The sequence below is a fragment of the Leuresthes tenuis genome, unplaced genomic scaffold (genome assembly GCF_036924035.1).
Source record: "Leuresthes tenuis unplaced genomic scaffold, fLeuTen1.0.hap1 SCAF_21, whole genome shotgun sequence".
In the NCBI taxonomy this organism is placed as follows: Eukaryota; Metazoa; Chordata; class Actinopteri; order Atheriniformes; family Atherinopsidae; genus Leuresthes; species Leuresthes tenuis.
In genome coordinates this window covers 28,291,509-28,307,326 of record NW_027325375.1, presented here as the reverse complement: position 1 = coordinate 28,307,326, position 15,818 = coordinate 28,291,509, and the positions used below count along the sequence as shown (strand labels likewise).

The 15,818-nt window shown below is 39.7% G+C and overlaps 1 protein-coding gene across 1 annotated transcript; it reads right to left on the bottom strand.

Annotated features, from left to right (window-relative positions):
- Positions 1-910: 910 nt before the first annotated feature.
- On the bottom strand, positions 911-9,994 carry gucy2d (guanylate cyclase 2D, retinal). The gene is made up of 18 exons (XM_072374426.1): positions 9,127-9,994; positions 8,740-9,041; positions 8,249-8,621; positions 8,068-8,152; positions 7,866-7,977; positions 7,652-7,771; positions 7,457-7,537; positions 7,114-7,290; positions 6,874-7,030; positions 6,638-6,787; positions 6,405-6,553; positions 6,157-6,320; positions 4,808-5,000; positions 3,891-4,065; positions 3,211-3,309; positions 2,465-2,559; positions 2,286-2,368; positions 911-995 (listed from the first exon to the last, which is right to left on the bottom strand). The coding sequence occupies exons 1-18, from the start codon at positions 9,992-9,994 to the stop codon at positions 911-913; spliced, it is 3,468 nt and encodes a 1,155-aa protein (XP_072230527.1).
- Positions 9,995-15,818: the final 5,824 nt, after the last annotated feature.

Below are 15,818 nucleotides of genomic sequence, written 5' to 3'. Positions count from 1 at the left end.
TTCTGTATGACGTATTATAGCATCATTAGGGAAAGAAGTATGGAGCTGATGAATCTGTAAGTCAAGAACAATAAGTCAGTTTAAGACTGGTTTGTCATTAAATATTAAAATTAATTATTTCCTGGCCCAGTGCTCAAAAAGTAATTGAGTTTTTTTTGTCCAAACCATTTAAACATATGAATCAAATTCTAAATAAACAGACCGTATTGTTTGTTAAACATGTTTTTTTTGATAATATGGCTTTATTCGTTATGTTTGAACAGTGTTACAAAAGTAAATTCAGAGCCGTCACGGACTGTCCTGACTTCTGATCCTGACTGATCTAACCACTGAGTAACTAACCACTGCTAAGCTTAAATCACTACCAAAATGTGTCAGTATGTGATAGCTGAGTCGTTGGGGTGCTCATGATAAAATCTCCAATATCTCTACAACACTCAAAGTTCCCTACAAATACATACAGTACAGTAGGCCCGGCAGCAGTACACATGATACTGTGATAACTTTAGTAGACACATCCAACATAATCTCCTCCTGCTATGCGATTGCTGTTTTATAAAACCAACACGTCTCAGACCTGTAACGCACGTCTGATGGGCAAATTACTGTATAGTTGTATTCTGGTATAAAAACAACCGATGTGCAAATGTAATATATGTAGTTGTCTGTTGCTGGTCCACTTTTATCATCTAGGAGTTGAGTTTGATTGTGGCACTGCTGAGATCAAACACTAACACAGAAGTTATGCTGATATACAAGAAAAATCCTCTTTAGTCCAGAAGTGATTTTGACAAATCCAAAAAGTGTGAATTCCCATCTCACAGATTGTGGATTTTGTAAAGAGTTAGTTGCAAATGATATATTTTGTACACACAAATGTTTGCATGTAAATCCTCCTTTTTCCCACAGGCTAGGCCTGCTTCTTCTGTCGATCCAGGAATGTTTGTCTTCTGTCCCGAGGGATCTCCTCCACATCGATGTTATGACCTTTTCCACTGGAAGAGAAAATACAGCTTTTTTGTAGCATATGTATCTGGGATAGAGCAGGATTCAACACCACTGCTCAAATAGGTCACTTGATAACACGTAGTTCTGCTAAAGTAAACTAAGATAATCAATAGTATTATATAGTACTGTGCAACTGTACTGTATTGGATCTTGAGCGCACACACACACACATAATTTCTTTATGTATTATGTTGCCAAGACAACTGTAAATAGGTGCTTTACTGAAACAATCAAACATAAATATAAATACAATATTTAAGGCAAAAACTGTTGGCTCAATTATAACCAGCTTAAAAATGTTCTAATATCTGGTCTGAGCTCCTTTATTCTCCAGCACAGCCTGAACCCTCTGAGACAAGCTTTCTGTCATTTCTTTAAGGAGTCTTCAGGAATAGTTCTCCAGGCTTCTTGAAGGACATCCCAAAGCTCTTCTTTGGATGTGGGCTGCCTTTTGTTCCGTTCTCTGTCAGATGATCCCACACTGCTTCAATAATGTTGAGGTCCGGGCTCTGGGGAGGATTCATCCCTCCATAAGACCTGTTGCCACTGATTTTCAGTCCACTTCTTGTGTCATTTGGCATAGCTCAGCCTTTTCTCTGTTTCCCTTCCTTAAGAATGGCTTCTTGACAGCCACCCTTCCATGGAGACAATTTCTGATGAGGCTTCAGTGAACAGTCGGTGGAGCAATTGAAGGGTCAGGTGCATCTCTTTGATCGTGTGTGAGGTTTTTGCTGGATTATGTCATACTTATTAAGGACATCCACTCAGATACTGCACATCTACTTTACATCTAGCTTTTTGTTACCTGAAACCTTTGTAAAGAGACATGCCAAGTTTTCTGCTGATAGGTCTTTGAGAATCACCTTGTTGGTGTAAAAATACTATAGTAAGTCTGTCAAACTGTGTTACCTTTGGCTTTTTTGTAGCTGCCACAGAAGAATGGGAAAAAGCTCTTTGCAATGGGCTGCTAGTAAGAAAGAGCCTTAAGCTTAGATTTAGAATTGTTTCTTGACTAATTGTCCATTTGTCTGTTGATACAACACTGGTTCATCTTTTGACTCAGTTGTCTTTATAATTCTGGGGTGATTTATAGGTTAGGTGGCTCAATAACAACAACAAAACAAACCAAAAAAGAATCATCCCTCTGGTCAGTTACTAGGACAAAGAATGACTGACTTTTTGACAGCAAAACAGTAGTAGCAGTAGGACTTCAGCACAATGCTGTAGTGCAAACACATCTATGTATTTGTGGAAGAGTAACCAAAATATTTCTTTACCCTTGAAGGTCTGGAGGAACTGGCAGAGGCTTGTCGAAACCCTGCTTCCCCACCAGCCAATATGTGGTCTCAATACCTTTACCCTAGAAAAGATTATTTGCATGTTACTGGGCCATAGCTGCAGACGTTTGCATGTATTTCTTCTATGTACATCATGAATTTGCCTTTTGTCATTTTACCTTTAACTCTGTCAGGCCTCTGACTTGAATCTTGTATCCCAGGTTCAAGCTGTTCAGGATATCAACTGTTCTTTGGTTGACATGGATTCTGTAAGCTATAAAAATACAGAACATCCCACTTATCACAGAGAAGTTACTTTACTATCAGCTGAACATGAACATCTGCGGGGGCCGTGTGACATCTGAGGGTTTTAAATGAGTGTGCTGCCGTTGATGGACTACAGAAGTCAGGCTATCATTTCAAATTTAAACCACTTGGTGGCAGTAAGACTACCCATTACTGTTTTGTTCTCTTGAGTAGTAATATACAGTATTATTACCATGTATAAGCACATCATTTCTGATCAAGTAAATTAGTCTGAAACAGCCATCTTAACTTGAGAATAGTTTTATTCATTGAAATGTTGTCCTTTGAAAGGAGTTTTTTTCAAACATATATTGTGTTTACTCTGTAGTTAATGTTTACATTTATACTTCAGCTGTATGGCATGCAGAGGACTACCAAGACAAACTTGGTATTTGAAGATATTTATTCTGAAACTTTAACTTGGCCTTTAATTCTGTTGATGGTCTTAAAGGATTAGGGAGTACTGCTCTTCTAAAGCCCTGTTTAACCTCAAGGAACATTCACTAAAACTGCCATGCAACTGTCCTTGCACCCACTCGGGTCCCTTTTCTTTTTCTTTTTATCATAAAAGAGCTCACAAATCTTATCTTGTTTTTATAACGATACAGAAGACACTCACGCAACGATGTGGACTCCATTCGAGATGCCGTGTTGACAGTGTCTCCAAACAGACAGTACCGAGGCATGGTCAGGCCAACTACTCCTGCTACGACCGGGCCTGCAGTCACACAGATTACAGGGTTAGGGCTTTGAACAGACGATATATATCACGTTTCCCTTTTTGAGAAATTCTGTCACTGTTATAAGTAACAATCTAAAAGTTTTTCCAATACAGTTTTTTACTCCAACTCTCTTGTGGACCAATATTTCTTGGTATTTTGTTCCATGCATTTACTAATGCCAATGCACAGCATTAAAGTGGTGCACTACCACCTCTGAGTGCATTTAGAAATTCATTGGATAGAGTCAGAAATCCAAAGTGTGCAGTGTGTTAATTGGATAACAGCACTCTAAGTGGATAGTGTTTCAAGTTCCAGGAATACATTTCAGACGAGGATAAAGGAGGTAAAAATATCTTCTTGACTTAGCAGCTTGGACACTTGTACTCTTGTTCTTTTAAACACTAACTTTCATTAATTCTGGAATGGAGCTTGTGTTTATTTCATACCGTATTACACAGAACTGTTACATTATTTGACATCCAAAGAAATTACTCACGGTAAAGAACGCGTACTCAAGATGTTCCATCATGACGATGGGGATTTGTCGTGCAGCAGAAAGGACAAGCAAATTACTCACCAGTGTGCAGGCCAATACGGATCCTGATTTTTAGGTCTGGCATATGTCTCATCCTGAAGGTCCCAATGCACTGGAGAATGTCAAGGGACATGTTGGCCATTTCAGCTGCATGACGATTGCCATTCCTGTTGGGAACTCCTGAGGCTACCATGTAGGCATCTCCAATAGTTTCCACCTAAATAACACAAAAAAGGAAGGATGAACAAACACACTGTATAAAAAGCCTTACTTTACTAGTTGATAATGCAGCAAAGAACTGATCTATTGGAGGAATTCCCTCTGAAAGCCTAGGATAGTTGGTGGTATGGATATGTTTGCATTAAATTTAAGGGGCAATATTTGAGCTAAATAAACAATAAAGAAAATGTCTCTCTCTCGCTCTCTTTTTATAAAGTTTGTTTATGATTTCTAAGGATAAGAATCTTTCTAGCTCATCAGGCACATTAACATTTTGATAGGTGAGAGCAAGTTCTTTCCATTCAAGTCAATGATAGTAAGAAGCAGTGCAAATAAAGATGCTTATTTGTTTTCAAACTGAAAGAAAGAACTTATAAGTGGACAAAAAACATTGTTTTCATTGCCTGGATAAAGAGATAAATAGATAATAAATCAAATAACGGCTTGATGAACCAATATTTAACATACTGTAAAATGTTCATAAAAAGTTTGCAACATGAACAGTCTTTGAACAATTAAACCATATGTGTAATATCAAGCCAAATTTAATGTGTTGCATTAAGTTTTACAGTGATATTGCATGAGTCTGTCATTGTATTTCAAGTCAAATCAAAATTCCAGCCCTATGAAAAACAGTTCAAATCACAGCTTTAAAATGACACGTAACTAGAGATGAGAGTGTAAAAATCTAATACTGTGTATAATGTATGCAGATAGAAATAAAATCTTCCAACGCTCACCTTATAAACATCATGCAGAGGAATGATAGCATCAAAGAGTGAGTAGAGATCATTGAGTAAGTCAACCACCTCGATGGGCTCACTGAGAGCTGAGATAGTAGTGAAACCAACGATGTCACTGAAGTACAGTGTGACCTCACTGAAATGCTCCGGCTTGACAGGTTTGCCTGTCTTCAGCGCCTGGGCCACAGACCTAAAGGAGAAATATGATGAGTGGAAGATGCTCTGTGATGCTGACACAGATTAAATGTAAAAAATGCAGCACTGTCTACAGAAACACAACTGGACCATTCCAACTCAATAAGTGTGCTGATAGTTCAGAATTTGCTCCACAGAACACATCATAGATTATCATGTAACTTGGAAAACTTGCATCACTTTAACATGACAGCAAATTGTGACTGTGACATGTTTGCACAATTAGAGCATTATATTTTTATTCCCTGGAAGCATAATATGTGACTGGAGAGCAGAGACCACACAGTGAGACTGTTTCCTCTAAACATGGAGCTATAAGGCCAGCTTTATATATATATAGAAATATATATATGTATTTCAGGCATCAACGATTGAGCTTTACAATCCCTTTAAATCGAGTGATGTAATGCTAGAGCAGCAAGAAGTGGAAAAGTTGAATAGTTCATCTTTTCAAGCAGCAGTTCAGGCACCGGCCAATCAAACTAATCGTCACATCCATATATATCCTGCCCAACAGTTAAAGAAAAGCTATTTCTCTATGGCAGACACTTGTTTTTAGCTATTATTAAAATAATAATTAACACATCATATTATCTTGTATATTCTGATTCTGTGTGATCTGACTAAGATCATTTCAGTGACATGAAGAGCACAGACTTCTGAACTTCTGATTGTAACATCGTCAGTTTCACATTAGTTCAAGTTCTCCACAGCACTCTGCAAAGAGCAAAAAGTATGACTTCACGCCCAATAAAGTAGAACACTGTAACAAGTAAATTTTGACATCAATCTCACAATTTTTTCCTTTGTGTTTCTGATTTAGTAGCACTTTGCACAGCCCTGTTCTCCAACAAGCCTGTAAAAGATTGTGTAATCCCTTCAGAAGGCCTCAAACAACCGATGTAAGTCAGGGAGCAGCAATCAGCTGCACTGAGCACTAACACTAACCAGCTTTAGTGACGTGTCTCTGACTTTTAAACTAATTGAGGAAGCATTTGACATTTTTTCACATTTTACTGTAAATGTAGCAAAGCTCTACAAGCTTCCAGCAGCTGCCGGTCAAACTCAACCGCTTTGATTTAGACCCTGACATAATGTTTTGTCATGATTTGATGTTCATCGTGTGCCAGTGAAAGGTACTGGACACTCACTTCGGCAACATCTGAGACAGAAGCTTGTCGGTCTTCTGTCTCTCCACCTCCAGCTCCTCTGTCCTCTCTCTGATCAGGTCCTCAAGGTTGGACGAGTACTGCTCCAACATCCGCAGCATAGAGTCGATGATGTTGGTCTTTTTGCCTTTTGTGATGCCCTTGAACTGCCACGAAAAAAAGAGAGCTATAAGAATTTTCCAATTGGCTACAGATCCTATATGAACAGTGTTTTTTTTGTTTTTTTTTACTTGTTTGAAGATTTCCTCAAAGGTTGGCCTCTTGTCAGACTCTTCACTCCAGCCCTGCTTCATTAACTGTATCACGTCTAACGGGGCCTCTTCCACTGACACAATAGGCCGACACAATGGAGGAGGCTCTTTGACTTTGCTTATAATCTCTGTCAACACACACACAAGGAAAACGGTAGGCACACACAGAATTGCAGAAATGAACATAGGGTTATTCGTATCATGTCACTCACCTTTAGGGGGCATGTCCAGCATGCAAAAAGGTGCAGAGCGAGAGATGATCTCTTGGCTGATGATGGAGAAACTGTAAACATCCCCACAGAAAGAGCCTTTCCTCCTCTGGCTTGGGTTTCGCAGCAGTTCCGGAGCCGTCCAAAGCAGGTCTAATTATCATTGTACAATCAGTTATAAACAATTAGATATGCAAGAGCAAACTCAGAAAATGATCATTTCTCACCCATCTTCTTACCCTCTGGCTTTTCCTCCTCTATTCCAATGTTCTGCGAAGTCAAAATTTCATTAAACGCATAATCTGTCACCTTCAGCACAAAGCGCCCGTCTACCAGACAGTTCCGAGACTTGAGTCGTCCGTGGATGATGTCACGATGGTGCAAGTGCTTCATTCCCTGATGATGGAAAGTGTGTCAGTGATGAGAAAATGTGATTGGGTGTGAAGCAAAGAATGAGTAAATCCATTTATCTGTCTTACCCTAATCAAATCCATTAGCAAGGAAGATTTGAACATCCAGTCGAGACGCACTTCCTCATTACTGACCAAATCCTCCAAGCTGCCCCTGGAGCAGTGCTCCGTCACAATGCCAAAGATCCCAGAGTCAAAAAACAGTCCCAGGAAAAGATTGAGATTTTCATGCCTCATTTCTCTGAGCTGAAAGGAAGCCAATGGAAACATCACAGCTGTTATTCTCGGTCAAGCTCAACAAGCTGACCGATTCTACTTGGTGGCTGGCTGCATTGTAGATTCAGTTCTGCTAGTATTATGCCTTTGACCTGGACATCACACTTCCTTTAAATTTCCATGGACATTTATTTACCTTGACAAAGACCTTCTCGGTGCTGCTGTTGACATTAGACACTGCTCCACTGGGACATTTCTTCAACCAAACCCAGTCTCCCTGGGTTGTAAACAAAACCATACAGTCTAATAAACCAAAAGCTCCAGCAGGCATGAGCTTCAAAACAGTAAAATTGAGTTTAGGGTGAGGTACACCACTTGGACGTTTTCTCACCTCAAACACAGCAACATTTGAGCTGTCTGGTGTGGAGGCTAAGTAGCTGCGACAGGACACTGAGTGTTGAGGCGTCTTTATATCCACGTTGCTTTTCATGACGCTGTCATCGTTTAGCTTCTGCTCACACACAGTTAAAAGAGGACACATCAACTTAGAGCGTATAATGTGTACATGGAAACAATTGTCAGTATTGATTTAACACAGAACTGACCCGTTTGCTGAGCTGAGTATTGATGAAGATCAGATCGTCAAGGGTAAGTATCACCTTGGATGATCCGCTGTTTCCACTGACCCCAAAGCTGAACCCAACCCGGCCATCTTTCCTGAGTAGAGGGAGGATCAAATCAAATTAGAACAAGTTCTAGAAGCCACTGAAATGTGATATCAGTCTTTTAAAACTATTCTATACATACTTGAAACGAAGGAATAGGGTTCCTCCGAATGCAGCCAGTATAATGAATAGAACGAAAAGTAAGAAAAGAAAAGCTGGATCCATGCCTTTGGGAAAAAAAGAAGAAGAAAAGTTTAGGCTCACTGAACTCTGTGATGTCCACCATGTCAGCGTAGATGGATTTACACTGTGAGCACACTCACCTCCAGAACAGGCAAAGTATGGACTAAACCAGCAACTTGAGTCTCTGTATGGAGTGCTGCCTGCAAAATGGATCGAACGGCTGAGATATTTTAGGCTACCAGTCTTACTATCTGTGTGAGAGGCATGAAGAAAATGTGTAGAGTAGAGAGAGTTGCCCATGCCGCTGTAGTCCAGGACTACATAAGCGGCCTGCATCCCTTCACCATTCCTTCCTGCCTGCAAGTGCTGATTGAATCCTTCGAATTCAAAGCCACCCGTGCTGTCACCGAGGATATCGCCAGTTACCCAGCGGCCTGAACTGGTTCGGGCCTGCTCAGTAGCCATAGCTATGAAGTACATCATGTTGTAAATGGTGCCAAAGAATGGAGAAACCTAGATAAGGGATGAGATAAGGGACAAGATAAGGCAATGCTTCAGTTTAATGTTACAGTGATTGTTCCCTTTCTGTAAGATAATTTTTTCAATTACAATATTCATTGAAGACTCTCACCTGCTCTGGTGGAGTGCTGCTGCGTATTTCATAGTTGTTCTGAGCCTGTCTGAAAGCCTCATAGAAATTGCGCTCTCCAGACTCCATAGTGATTGTGAGAACCCCATCGTAGGCTTTCCGGAGCTTGGTGTCATTACCCAGCATATAGTAGAATGCATCTTTGTAGGGTAGTGCATACAGAAGGGTGTCGTAGGGAATGAATATATAGCCACGATCTATCATACGCATGCCTAAAGCTGATGTCAGGAGTTGATACTGGGCTTGGCCACCAATCAGGACAGAAGGCATGCACATGATGACCACTGAGGAAAGAACATGGATTAACATTAGCATGACTCATATGAAATAAAGCAGGAGGTTTTTGTCTTCTGTACAGGTGCAACTCACCTCTGACCCGGTCTGCTTCCCGTACTTTTGTCAGAGCTCTGCGCGGTCCATCCTTGTCTGTCTCCATTGTGACCACAGTGTTGACAGGCAGGCCAAGGGCCCTCAGTGATGAAGCCAACTCCTTTCCTGTGGCTTCCCACAGGTCAGTCTCCTCGGAAATGATAGCCACGTGGGCCCACCGAAAGTACCGCAACACAGTGAAAAGCACATGAGAGGAGAGCGGCAACGGCCTCAGGAAGGTAGGATACATGACTCCTGTTCTTATTATGGGATTGAGGCAACCCCAGGAAAGAATCCCAACATCCCACTCTTTTGTGTACAAAGCAGCTGAGGAGCAGTAAGCTGGGTTGGCTGGGCCCAAGAAAGCAGCGCCATAACCTTCCAAATCAGCAAAGCGAGCAAGGGCACGAGTTGACTTGCAGTCCTCATTGATGATCGTGTAGTCATACCAGTAGCCTTTGTTGAGGTAGGGGTTCTTGTTGATACGGCTGGTGGCGAGGCGGGCTGCCAAGTCAGGGAGGGCCTTTGAGTATAGGTAGTCACAAGTCCAGGGTCCAATCAGAGCCACTTTGAAAGTAGCTGCCCAGGCTTGACAAGGGAAAAATGACATCATGAGTAAGAACTGAAGAAACCAGTTCCCCCTCCAGCTCTTGGTGTGCTGCACGGGGGATGATGGCAACTGTGGTTTTGATGACAATAATCTTGATGACAATGATGATGAGGCTGTTGATAACTGACTACATCCATTAAAACTATTTGTAGCCACTGTCCATATATGCCTTTTTCTCTTCAGTTTCACAGAGTGGTGCCACCATCGTGGGTGGAAGGCGAGGTTGTGGAGACAGCGAGGGTCTCTGTGATCAGCCATTTTCTCACCCAGATATTCTGATGCCTCAGACACAGAAGGTGAATTGAGAGTTTGTGATGCTAAATGCAACCGTATCTGTATTGGTGGGAATGCCTCCCTTGGCACCCTACAGGCCTCTAGTCCAAAGGTGGACAGGTGACAAGACCCCAAGCCATCACTGCCTCCAGGAAGAAAAAATAGAAAAGAAAGGCAGATAGAATTAGAAAACCAGTAACAGTTATGTGACCCTTGATCCCGAATTAACATCCCACTGAGCAGCTAATTTTACCACAATGAGATGCTGAATCTTATCAGCATCCATTTGACCTCATTGCTGAGGACATTTTGCCCATAATGCCCCTCAGTGGTATGTGTCTAACAAGCTGATTAGCCCTGTCTTGACATTGCAGCTTAAATCAAATGCCAGGTAACCAGAAGCTAAATCTGGCTCCTGGCTCCAGGCCTTCATTCCTCTACCTGGATTCTCTTCTATGCTCTAATGTCAAATCTCTTGAGAGCTTCCATGTCCATCTCTGGGGGATTCCACCTCTCCAACACTAGTCCGGTCACCTCTGCTGCACTTCACTTAGTATAAGCTGCTAAAAATATCTCAAGATTAAAGTTCTCTTTTTCAATTTTCTATTCATGCTAAATTTATTGTGACACTGGTCTTACTGGACGTTTCAAGAAGGCATTTGATTCCAATTGGTAAACCATTTTAAAACTTCAAATTTGAAACTTCCTGAAATAAAAGAAAACAGAAAAATAGGGTAAAGTGTGTATCCTGACTTTCGAATCATCTTTATCTTGTGTCTACTAGTTATTTGCCCTAATATTCATGTCAGAGTATGGTATGCTTGTATAGTTGGAGCAAAAGTCCTGAGCTTAGTAGAAATAACAATGTTTCCAAACAGGGTTAGAAATGTTCAATTTTTACGACTATTTTAAGATTTTTTTAGAAGCTCTATTAGATATCATGTTGAGTAAGGCTTGTATCAAATTCGAGCTGAAATATCATGTCATTAAATAGAGGAATTTATTTCCTTTAATGTAGCAATTTGATAGCAACTAACAAGCCCAATAAAGTGGCTAATACTGACATCGGCTAATCAGTAGCTAAATGAAATACTCGGATGTACTAGGCCCGTTACAGTTGAGCCACTGAAAATAAGAAAAAGACAGATTATGTAATTATCACGTACTGTTCTTATCTGTCAACTATAGATCAGTTATTTCATAACATATAACAAATTCAGGAGAATAGACAATACAACACATTTGCAGAAATATCTGTTGTACAAGCAGATCAACATTGTTACAGGAACGAATTGTTCATCTTTATAAAAATAAAGCTTTAAGACACAAAGCAATTTGACCATAATGCCATCAATAAGGCACAGTTCTTACCTGGAGCAGTTTTCTACACAAGAGCCATGTCGAGGTTGGCATCAGTCATTAAATAGTACCATTTAAATTCCAAGTGGATTAAGAGTCTTGACGAACACAGCGGGAGCACTTATGTCTGGACTTTCATTGTGGAAAAAATATAATCATAATCCAAATGTCATGTGAGGTTAAAAAAAAAATCAAATCATCTATACTTCTGTCCAAGTTCCTGAAAGACAACACACAAAATTAAAGCTCTCCACATTTCCTGTGGGTTAGTCTTGCTTTAGTTTTTGCTGACCTGGTTTGGGACTGAGATCCATCCCAAACCAAAGGTGGGCGAGAGGAGGTGCAAACTCTGCTCCAGAGTTCGGACTGGTAAAAATAGACTAGAAGAGCACTGAGGAGAGAGCTGGTAAGTAAAGCAAAAGAAAGAGTGGGAACGACTGACAAGCTTTGACTTCTCAGCCTTCTTTAGCGTCTTATCCATACTTGTGGGAAGAGCAGGTGTGTGTGTGTTGTGGGGGAGGGTGAAGGGAGAAGAAGGAGAAAGTAGAAGCACACTTACTCCGTATGGGTATTATGTAGGTGCAAATTTAGCACCGCAATGATTACATGCAGAGGAAACTTTAAGATGCCTGACACTTTGAGTGTTGACTAATTCATTTTAATGGTCAGACCTGGGAAGAACTGGGGTGAAAGCAGCAGGTGATAGAACCTATAAAGTCAAAAGTCAAAGTCAAATTTATTTGTAGCACATTTCATGTACAAAACAATCCAAAGTGCTTTACATAAAATAAAAGCATTGCAGCAGGGAGCACAAAAAGCATTAAAAATTTGTAAAAGAATGTCAATAGAAATAAATAAATAATTAAAATGAATTAAAAGAAGCAACAGTCTAGATAAGTTAAAACATACTGTGCAGATTTCATGCATAGACACATGAGAAAAGAAATGTTTTTAACCTGGATTTAAAAATGTTAACATTTGATGACAGTTTAATCTCCACTGGCCTATATCATCTATAAAGATTGTTCTTTTTTCCACTTATTTCAAATCGAGGGAACATGACACATCTCAGAACTGCAAAATGAAAAATGAGTCCCTCAGATGACGTCCAAGTCCAGCGGCATTACATAAATGAGAGGTGGCAAACTCCATGATCTGTTTTATCTCTAATGGACATTTAAGTGACAGAATTTGTTCACTTACGACTTGAAATGTATGATAAAATGATAAAGGCACATGTGTTAGCTTCTGCAGTTCAAATCCTTCTGAAACCTTCACGCATGCTCTTTGCAGTTCTTATAGTCTAAAGAGCTAAAGATGGTAACTGAAAAGAGAACTCGCACAAGAGTATCATGGGTCTTCAGCAGTTTACAGTACATTTAACCTCACTGCAAAGCAGAAAAAGATTATGCTAAATATGGCAGATTATGCTAAACTAGCACTGATGTGGTCATTTTTTTCCTCACATTATGGGGCTCCATGCACCTCCAAATTCTGAAAAAAAGCTAGAAAGTCCAAAGTTCAACAAGAGAACCTTACATATGTACATGTGAGAGCAAAGCTAATAAAGACAAAAGAGCTATGTTAGCTGCAGCACAGGGCTGTAAATATCTTGAGTGTTATATGTAGCAGGCTACTGAAAGTCACTCTTGATGCTGCAGCTGTAAATTAAGCCAGTGGAAAAAGAAAGATTTTCACAAATGATTATCAAACACTTAACTCCTATTGACCTCTGTATGGAAGTTCACTTCTGTGAGGACAGTTTGATTCATTTTGTCCTGCATTACACATTGATAGGTGACTTGTTGAAGTAATCAGATTAGTCAGGTGAGGCCTTGCTAAACTGATCTCTCGCATGCAAGCCTCTTAGTGAAATGATTGACGGCACTGACAGAGATCACAAGGTCAAATGCCCAACTCGGCCCACAACAGAGGCCCACACTGACAGGAGGCTGTAAGCACTTGTGATTTGTTACATGCTCATTTAGCAGACAGTATCTTACCAGAATATTCTGAGTCCCATAACTTGAAAAGCTAGCAGTGTGATGTGAAAGTTTTTAGTCACATCTCTCCCAGAAAACTTTACCATTTGTCAAACTTAATCAATATATTATTGAAGAAGATTGTTGCATGAGCTTTGAAGAACTCCCTGACCCAAATTAATTAATCAGGGGAATTGATTTGGCAGCCAACTACAATGACATCACTCACTCTTTCCAGGATCATCAGATCAATGCTGTGTAGAAAAGCAGGGAATCTTCTCTAAAGGGCATTTGAGAGTGTTATTTTGGATGTGTAATCCCGACCAATGTAATGGAAGACCTTCCGTCATTGTCTGCAAACACTTGCCTAATAGAGCTTTGACTGCATGTTGCTATCCCACAGGATTCCCAGTACGATCAAAGTTGTGCACGCAACACAAGGTTAGTTGATTGATTAAATTAAAAATTGATACAACACCATTTCAAAAGGAACCAAAAAAAGTTGTGGGAAAATTTTAAGAAAAATGCAGCAAAGTAAGTCCTATATTCAGTTGTAAAGAAACAGATTAAATCTATGGAACTTTATTGTTCTTTTAGGAAATATTTCCTGCGTTTTGGAACTGAGGAGACCAATTGATGAAGTTTTCAGCTCATCAAGAGCCTCTTTGGCCATATATTATGTTTTTGTTACAAATCTGGACTACAAGTAGCCAGTTTAACAGGAGTTAAACTCTCACTGTGGACCTACCTTGCTGTAATGAATAAAAATGATTTGTCTTAAACAAATAAGAAAGGCTATCTTTGGATAAAGGAAAAAAACATTGTCGTCTGGATTGTAGCATGCTCCAGACTTTTATGTATCATTAAACATGCCACAAATATCCGTAATTCACCATCATACCATCCCTCCCAGATCAAATATTTTTAACATTACGCTCATACAGTAGCTAGATGGACAGTCATAATTGTCCTTCGTCTTCAGTTCATCCTGAAGCAGGAAGTGTTAGTGAATTTTATTGATTATTTCTACACTCGACCTCTCTTTAATAAGCTTGGGTTAAGTTAATGTGGTAAAACTACTGTTTTATTATCATTATTATTACTGTTGTTGTCTAGTTTAAACTATTAATTATTATAAAAACTATTATTATAAAAATTATTATTATTAAATACCCAAGATTATAAAAATTTTTTTCATAAATTGGTGAAGTTTGTTCTCAGTTTTTTCTTCACCAGGTGAGATTAGTCACGTGTTGCCCAATAACTAATAAATATAAGGGATTTTGTCGTTAAATACATGTTTCAATAACAGCAATGTGTCACATTTTCAACACTGGTATGATGTCTGCGTGGTGATGGTGACATAATCAGATTAATTAATTACATGTCAATATAATTAATTCAGAATTGTGTCTGTATAATTGATAATATGTCATAATGACATTATATTTAAATTCACTTAGAATCATATTTACACAGCAACATGTTCCAGCAGAGTAGCTCTCCTCATTTGGTTTTAAAGGTACTGCAGCGACCTCTTGTGGCTGCCAGCATCCCTAAAAAGTGAACCAGATTTTGATATTTTTGCATTTCAGGGCTCCATATTTTCAAAAGGTTTGGCAATATCAACAGTGCTATTTCAAATAGGTGGTATCAACAGGATTGTGATCATGATTTGGTGCAAAATCAGCCTCCTCTCAAGGTTGAGTGTTGAGGAGCAAAGAGGGGCTGAGGATATCCAGCTTATCAACAAATGTGTGATAAAATTATTGAACAAATGACAACAATGTTCCCAAAAGATAAGAAAGGATTTGCACATGTCTCCCTCTGAAGTGCATTGAACCATTCAAAGACTGTGGAGCTATTCCAGTGCATAAAAGTGTGCAAGCCTGAGTCACCAGTGATTCCCCTCAGATGGCACTGCATAAACAAACATAATTCATCAGTAGCTGATAAGGGATTACTGTGGGAAAGCTTTGTCAAGCACCACAATGTCAGCTGATGTTCACAGATTTATCTGAAAACTTCTCTGTGCAAAAAATAAGCCTCATGTTAACCTTTCTCTGGGCTCTGAGGCGTCCGTCCACATGAATCCCAGGATGCAGGCTTTCCCAGCAGAACACTGCATTGAATCAAGATGAGAAGTGTTGCTCAGGTCACCTGTCAGTGGTTTTAATGTTAAGGCTGATCAGTGTAAATACCTACATTACGCCAGACCACAATCACCAAACATATATGTATTCTTTTTATTCACCCATTACAGTGTGATAACATGGTATAACATTAAGGGTTGGACAGTTTTTTAAGGCAGCCTTAATTATGGTGCCATAAATGACAGAATGGTTTATCAGACAAACAGAGTTTGATGACAAGCAGATTTTTTTCCCATCACTTGGGTCACGGGACTGTACATGTACGTATGCCTCTTGTGCACTATCACAAATGTTATTACTGATGCTTTTAATCAA

What these genes read in the sequence shown, in the direction of transcription:
- gucy2d (XM_072374426.1), bottom strand. Translation starts at nt 9,994, where the DNA reads ATGGCTGATCACAGAGACCCTCGCTGTCTCCACAACCTCGCCTTCCAC. An exon ending in GCTGGACATGCCCCCTAAAG is followed by an intron (nt 6,554 to 6,637) that starts GTGAGTGACATG and finishes GTGTGTTGACAG; the next exon opens with AGATTATAAGCAAAGTCAAA. An exon ending in GAGGCCTGACAGAGTTAAAG is followed by an intron (nt 2,369 to 2,464) that starts GTAAAATGACAA and finishes AATCTTTTCTAG; the next exon opens with GGTAAAGGTATTGAGACCAC.